At 32.8% G+C, this 8,420-nt stretch overlaps 1 protein-coding gene across 1 annotated transcript in view; it reads right to left on the reverse strand.

Annotated features, from left to right (window-relative positions):
* SIDT2 (SID1 transmembrane member 2) overlaps positions 1–7,586 on the reverse strand; it is a gene marked incomplete at both ends in the record, with an annotated part of 51,522 nt that extends 43,936 nt beyond the window's left edge. The window contains 9 exons of the mRNA XM_035731228.1: positions 39–64; positions 1,770–1,863; positions 3,625–3,714; positions 6,575–6,671; positions 6,720–6,803; positions 6,854–6,998; positions 7,042–7,197; positions 7,251–7,372; positions 7,431–7,586. Of these exons, the coding sequence (XP_035588321.1) occupies positions 39–64; positions 1,770–1,863; positions 3,625–3,714; positions 6,575–6,671; positions 6,720–6,803; positions 6,854–6,998; positions 7,042–7,197; positions 7,251–7,372; positions 7,431–7,586 (970 nt within the window). The remainder of the gene's footprint in view (positions 1–38; positions 65–1,769; positions 1,864–3,624; positions 3,715–6,574; positions 6,672–6,719; positions 6,804–6,853; positions 6,999–7,041; positions 7,198–7,250; positions 7,373–7,430) is intronic.
* Between the last annotated feature and the right edge of the window lie 834 nt (positions 7,587–8,420).

Consider the following 8,420-nt stretch of genomic DNA (forward strand, 5'->3'; position numbering starts at 1 on the left):
GGCACTTCTATTGAAAAATGAACAGTATTTAGACGTACCATCAAGAAATCTTTTTCTTCTTTCTCTAAGAGTAGAAAAATCGAAATTAAAATAACCGAAACATTAGAAAATATATAAAGAATTTAATTTTAAACTTTTCCTACAAGAAGATTAACTTTCACAGAAAAACAGCATAAGCTAATTTTGTTCCGTTGTACTATTTAAACTTGGATTAATTTTAATTTGGTTATTTATTCTCTGAAGAAGTGGCTTACACTAAGTCACGAAACGTCAGAAAATCTAATTTTCTACTCATTGGGATATTACAAATATATTATTTATTTATAGTATAAGCTAATTTGTATACATTTTAACGGAACTTACTGATCAAGTGGTGTTTCTTTTATTTTACTTCGAGAAACACTAACTGATTTAGAGACTAAGTGATACTGTGGTGTGTGCTACTTATATCGATGTAAGTAGTATATGACACGAGTTAAAAACGCAATGTCTGGTAGCAGAAGATGGGGAAAGATCAAGAAAGGAAGAGCGACAACACAATGCAACTTGTAAGAAAACGCATGAACAATGAAATGTGAGACAATTGATTGATGTTTGCAACAAGAACAGTCCAGGTTTATATGATGCATTGATATTTTGTAAATTAACTATTTACTATATGGTTTTTCTATTTTACCAAGTAACTCTGTAATTGTGTGCTAAATACAATTCAGTTGTCATCACCTGTGTTCTCCTCCAGTACAATACTACTAACTTTATCTATTTAAATTGAATTACGCATAAGTTAGTTTTTGAAGCTACATAGCCTAATGCATGAATTATCAACGTCAGACAAGTGAAAGAGTATCAAATAGTGTCAATACACTGAAAATAAGATATGTAAGGATATCATATAAAAATTAATAATTTAATCAGATTATACAACATAATACTGATTAGACAATCAATATTTTACGTATTCCTATGGAAAGAACCTAGGAGAGCTATAAAGGCTTAAACTTTAAGGACTTATTTCACAAAAATCTGAGTTAATTGTTTTTCTGTTGTGTCAGTTACTATGTCCCACCTTTATGGTTTGATACATACAGATGAAAACGGACTACACTTAAGATACCGACTCAATAAGAACAACAAGCGAGTAATATGAATCAAAATAAAACAACTAAAGACTGAGATTAAAGGTTGTACAATTCCTATGATTAGTTAATAAAATGACATTTCATTGATCAATAACAACTTATCCTAGTCTAATGAACCTCAGTCACATTGATTTCAATGAAATCGTGTTCATAAATTTAAATACAATGAACGAATGAGCACATCGATCTTTTTTGTGATCGTAATAAATATCTTGGTTAACAGTTGTCTTTTATCACTGGATCAGCTGAGAACTAAATGAAAAGGGCGAATCGATTTTGCTTCTACCATTTGGGAAATGATTCATATTATGAAGCATGTTAAGAAACAGTACAACTAAGGAATGTGAAGAATAATGTCCGGCTAAAGATAATGAATAATACACTCATGAATAATAGTTTTGTAACTAAAGGAATAAGTGATTCAGTCTATTCAGTAGTTATTGTTATTACTTGGAAATGATATATCCTGAGAAAAAATGTTTATTTTTAATACTGCATTACTAAACTTGACAAAATATACAGTGAAATGTAAAGATATGGATCATAGTTAAAAATTGAAATATATAAAGTCACAAGGTGTAACTTGATGTTACGAATAAAAGTTTTTTAGACGAAATCATTATGACTTACGATCTGTGATACAGTAATATGATAATAATTGTGACCACGTAGAAAAGCAAGTAAATACCGACAGCTCCAAGTATGGGTAATAAATACGGCCATCCTTCAAAATAAACAAGTCAGTTTTACGTAGAGAAAAAAGATGAAAATTACAATAATCATAAAACAGGCATGAGTTTAAGAATAGTTGGGATAATTTGTACAGTAAGGCTAGAAGAATACTGTTTTCAGACTTATTGACAAGAAAAGGGACTGATTCATTGACAAGGGGATTTCCGCAAAACATCTTGTGATAGAGTTGTAGATTGAAGATCAGTTAACAGTGGTAACTGCTTCAATATGAGAACACTCTCACCCTCGCTGGTTATGATAAAAAGACGTCATACATCTTATATGTATTGGTAGCAACATATTTTCTCTGGAAAACCAATATTTGACCTTATGTTGCGTTACCAGGAATCAAGCTTTGCATTATTAAAACTGAAAATGTTCCATGATAGGAGGAAATTCAGTGCTATTAGTAAGATTTTTTTTAAGTGCATACGAAGCTCTAATGACAGAGTTATGACGGATTGATCTGATCTTGAACTTAGTAGTTATGCCTCTTTTACCAAGAACTCATCCCTAATTCTGAATAAAAACAATACTACATGCTGTGAAATCATTCGCTTGTCTTCGTCCAAACAATTATATCGTTTCAAATAAATGAAGTCATGGTAAGCTATGATGTTATTTCATTATACACTAGTATTCCTATTGATAAATGCTTAGAATTCATCATTGGTTTATTGAGAACGACAATACTCTTTCTGATAGGTATCCTTTAAGCATTAATCTAATCATGAAATCCTTAAAACTCTGCTTAAATTCGACACTATTTACTTTTAACGAGATGTTATACAAACAAACTAACGGCTTAGCAAAGGAATCCCCCATGTCCCCGATTGTAGCCAACCTGTTTATAGCATACGTGGAATCAAATAATTTTGCCAATGACTTTAAACCACGAATTTAGCTTAGATATGTAGATACTTTTGGTGTCATAAAAAGGACTCATTTAAGATCTTTTTCGAAACGGACCAATACACTTTAATCGCACATTAAATTTAAGAACGAAAATGGAAATGAGCATGATGAACTGTGATTTTTAGATTGCTTAGTTAAACGAAATCTATCTGCCGAAAAACTAAACACTCTAGTCGTTATATTGACTTCCATTCAGCACATCCATTCAGTGCAAAGATCTCACTAGATTACTTTGATTGAGCGCAAGCATATGAACAGGTTTAAAAACGTTAAGGGCAACCAGTCTAGTATGATACCTTTCTATAAAGCCATCTAAGATTAGTTTGAACAGTACTGGGAAGTGTGGGTTTCCTGGTTTGGGATTGTAAGAATACCATAATCTCCAGTTAGTGAAGTGGTATAAAGTAGGTTAAAAAAGGATTCATTCTTGATTATATATCCTAATATTCATACACTTTATTACCCCCACTCTATTCGTTATTATTGAAAAATATTTCCCACGATTCGTTTCACACTATCAGTGAAATCCTATCGACTCCTTTAGATTTTTATCTTAAAGATGTAGAGAGCAACAACTCGCCCCATTGTATATTTATGCTAGGTCCTACGTTTTGATTAATTAACAATGCTCAAATAAAAGGCAAAACACTAACTGGTAAAGCACATCAAAGATTTACTGTAAAATATTATAGATGAATTCATTCCATCAATAATTATACCAAGTTATTTTACTTAGAATGAGTTTTGTTCCCGTTACAAGTTTTCAATATTAGTACTAATCTATCGGGCAAAATAATCATTAAGGGAAAATGAAAGCGACCATAATAACCAAACTTACTCCTATGTGTTGAATTAATTAGTATTTTAACAGATTTACTTCGAGATCCTGAGAGATTTATCTGTGGTTCATGTGAAAATAAGCCCTGATCTAGGAAAAAGAGGGAGAAAAACAATGATGGAAAATTTAAGACTATAAAGAACTTGATACGATAACAATGTATTGGATTGTTGTTTTATAAGATAAAATTCCCAATTAACAAGAACCCTTCCTCTTATCGAACAATATATAAACACTGAAAACTCTTAACAGCCAATAAACAGTTCGATAAGTCGAAATAAGGTTTACTGATTCAAAATCAACAGTGAAAGTGAAAAGTAGAAACGTCATTGATTAAATGCATAAAAATAATATATATGAGATTGTGAACTATATCCATTCGGTTATGTTTTACAGATGTTAATGAACTCCTAATAACCGCAATCGATTTCAACCAATGATACTATTGTGGTGTGTGCTACTTATACGAACAAATATAAGTAGTAAGTATCAGGGATTGGAAGTAGCATTCTTACTGACAGAACAGGAATGTAAGAAGAGACAGAAAAACAAAAGCAGTCGGAGTAGCAACAGGAATGAAAGAACAATGGAATTTCTAAAAGACAATTCAAGAAAGATGGGCAAATAGTATTTCAGTGTATTGTTTTCGTATTTTACAAATGCAGTGAGTAATTTTGCATGATATAATAAATTAGTTCACTACTCTGTGATTGGTTACAATTGCTGTAATGCTTAGATTACTGAACCATTTTTATAAACATATTCATATATAATTATGACTGAATGATACTTTACAGGAAATAAAATAGTATATCAGATTGTAATAACTTAACGTTTTCAAAATACGAAAAGAAAAACTTTTAAACATTGACTAGTTTTCCGATATGAACTGGATGCAATTTACGTGGAAAAACTACAACTTAGTTTAGAACTTATTTCCATATGAATAACCAGACGATGTAACAGACCACAGTGTAAGGACAAGAAGATAAATCACCTAAACGTTTTTCGTACATATATATCTATAGTACCGAACAACATTTTTTAGGAACTGACACTTCATGTGAATATCAAACTTAGGTCTCCGATAGTAACAGTTGGAGACGTTATCATTGAGCTATTCAGACAGCTGATTAACTTTTGGTGATTCAGGGAACACCAGTTCCTACAAGAGTATAGGTACACCTTGCTAACGTGTGACGAACAGCCCCAAAATCCAGAACTCTCTGCTTATCGCTTTCAGCTATCTAACATACATAAATATATATGCCTTTCGTTGGATGGTTAGATCAAAAGGATAGAAGCTTTTAGTGTGAATGGTGTTGTATACAAATAAAAGCATGAGTGGTAATTTTACCAAAAAATTCAACAGAACTGATGCCTCGGAATTTATTCAGTTGGAACTGGTAATAGAAAAAACTTGATTGCTTCAAATATTCCTTTTATTGTAAAAGAACAGTTTATTTATTTATTTATTTAAACATATAAACATCGGTACAAGGAGGCACCAAATAGATATGCACCACATAAATCATTCGATTTGTGCGAGGGCTGGGATACTGCCCGGGTGCCAAAACCAAAGCAGGTGGTTTTCTTAGGGGACCACGCCCGAATAGTACAGTACACTCTTTGACCAAAGTTAGAAAATGAGAACCATTAAATGTTTTACTCCAGAAGAAATGGAGATTTGTTTGTAAGAAAAGACACGAAGATCCTTCATGCGTTTTTCATTGTTCTAGTCAATATTTTATTCTAGTTAAAATCTTGTATCACTTTTTAGCTATGGGATGTAGCAAAATAAATGAATATAGCTAGTTCTTCAGGTTTAGTGATGTTTGGTTTGTATACTGCAGTGAATGATTATTTACAATAACAATTCACTTTAGTTTAAGCTGACATTTCATGTATTACAGATAATTTACAGATTTCTACTTGTCATTTTATCGATTTGCACTAACAGATAGTACATGTATATACGTCACATATGTCAGTCGCTTCAGTATTGAATCATATAAAACTGATAATGAGCCTTCAAACTCATAGTACAGACAATAAATATTAGAACACTATAAAGAGAATTTTTTGATTTATTTGGAACTGATTCTATCATGTGACTCGATATATCTCTCATTTGGCAATTTTTAGGAAGTTTAATGTAAAACTCGAAATATAACTTACTAACTGAAATGCAACAAGTCAAGAATCTAAGACCTAGTGGTTGAAAGTCAAATACCATAACAATAAGTTGAGGATACAGAAAAACGGTGGTGTTCATTGTCTAATAATTTCTCACATATGTTCACATGCACAAACCCAAAGAGCTTTCACTTTGGTAACAAAATAAATAAATCTAACAACACTTTACCGGTCCAAAATAGTATGAAGTCAAGAAACTCGGCCTATGATAATAATAACCAGACATTTCAGATCCAGAAAAAAGACACTTAGTAAATGTAACAACATCATTACAACAGGTTTTGTCCTAGTTGCTTGTTGTCTTCAATAATTACTACTAACCTCAACGCCCCCAAATGCCCTAGTACGGCCGAGAGTAGGGACAGTCAGCTCTCCTCGAAATGCTCTCATATGGCCACGTATATAAAGCCTTTGCCAGAGAAGTCCTACTCACCGTACTCTCGTGGCGGGTGTGTTGTTCACGAAATTGAGAGGACGAAAAGCGAATGTCCGGCGCTTTAACCGGGCTAGTGGGCATGGAGAGTCCATCTAGGGGAGTTGGAAAACCATGATTCCAAACCAATGGTGTCAACTACGAAGGTACAGTTTATACTCTATCAAACACACAGATTTCCAAATAAAAAATATTTTTTGGAGTTTCGAGTAGTTTGGCACAGTATGTTACGAACCAATCAATTGTATATATATATATATATATTGCTGCCTTTTTGAAATATTTTTGTAATCAGAAGATAAAATCCATGGTGCACATTACCTGGTAATGGTGGAATTAGATCTTCGATGCCGGAACAAGCATAGTCTGTTGGTTTCAAGACTAGAACGAGGAAAAATCCTTTGAGGAATTGAGTCACCTAGATTAATTTATTTAAAGTTTTAAGGAATTAAAACACATTACTTACATCAATGGATATTGCACCCAAAGTAGTGACTGTTTGATGTAACCCAGTGTTTCCCACTGTATCGGATAAATCATTGACAGGACACTGAAATTATTTGTAAAATAAACTTATCTCTGGTTAAAAGGAAAACCTACCTGCAGTTTTTGGATAGACAAAACCATACATATATCACTTTTTGAAACAACCTTAATTTCTGCTGAATTTTTTTCTGGAGGATAAAGGTATCGTAAATAGATAGGTTCAGCAGGTGAGACTACTATACTTCTTTCAACGCCCGGCCTAAAATTAAATATAGGTCTGTTATATGAGTAATTTGACATGCTCCAAATCGAAATCAGGAACTAACTGAGCCAGAAACATGTAACGCACTTTTCCAGGTGGTTTAACAGCATTAGACAACTCTACTGTGAGTTTTCGAACTGCTCCAGGCAGTAATTTGATTGGACACAGTGTGCGACTAACGTTACCGTGTACTGATCTATTTGTGTGCATTAAACAAAAGGAATAAGTGCAAGAAGGGAAAAAACTTACATAGAATTAAGAACCATTGGTGCTTGGAATGACATTACATTGTCCACTTGCTTGATCACCACTAACATAGGATAATCTAGTTTCGGGTTGTAATTTACTACATGTACTCGAATAACAAATTCCTATTAAAATTATATTAAATTCAAAAGGGAAAATAATTGTAAAAAATGCATATCATACACTACGATTTGCAAGAGTAAACTGGTATTCAATTTTCTGATCCTGTGAAATTTCACCACTATATGGTTCATCCAAATTGGCTTCATATGTCACCGAGTAGGCTTGAAGGATCCAACATGATACGGCAAACGTTATCCCAAAAAGTAGACGAATCATAGCTATTTAGCGGACACATAAGAATTAGAAGCAGCTGAAATAAAAGAGGACAGTGTAAGGATGTCTTTCCTCCTAAAAAGTTAAAATGTCTCGGGAAAAGTCCCAAGAATGCAAATTTCGAAGAACAGGTACATTGAGCAATGTTTCCCATAAAACTATACTGACATTTTATTATACATCGTTGCGTGGATAACTTAATGAAACAAGCAAAAGTGTACCTTATAGCTGCTGAGCAAATGGGATTTGAAAATCAAACGCTAATACTTTCACTTAATTTTAATAAGTAGGACAGTGATAATTAGTTCTGATTTCGATTCCAAATATGGCTGTAATGCTCTTGTAACTGGTTTTCATAGTTGACAAGTAAATTGTTTCTGATAATCGGTCATAATATTAACCATGAAATCCTATGGTATTGTGACCGTAAAAAGAATTTTCTCTGCCTCGTTTATTGAACCAAGCACCTTATAAATCTGTCGCAATCAAAGCGGACATTTTTAAGAAAAGCACACGAGAGAAATGATTCTAGAAGCTAAGGTGGAGGACAAAAGTCTCAATTCCTAAGATCAAACAATAAATTGATGAATAAGAACGTTAAAGCAGCATATTGATAAATATTTAAGCCAATCTTTACACATGCAATGTTAAACTCAAAACTCTAGTATACCATAAGTGGAAACAAAGACCCCCTATAGAATAATACCGTGAAGCCTTTAAGAGGTAGAAGAGACCTGAACAGTAACGTATGATTGAGTGAACACAAAATAAGGTATGAAACAGTCATTTGTTTTGGTCGATTTCATTACTTTACAAATGTAAATGATTCTATTTAGA

This window comes from Schistosoma haematobium, chromosome 1 (assembly GCF_000699445.3).
Source record: "Schistosoma haematobium chromosome 1, whole genome shotgun sequence".
In the NCBI taxonomy this organism is placed as follows: domain Eukaryota; kingdom Metazoa; phylum Platyhelminthes; class Trematoda; order Strigeidida; family Schistosomatidae; genus Schistosoma; species Schistosoma haematobium.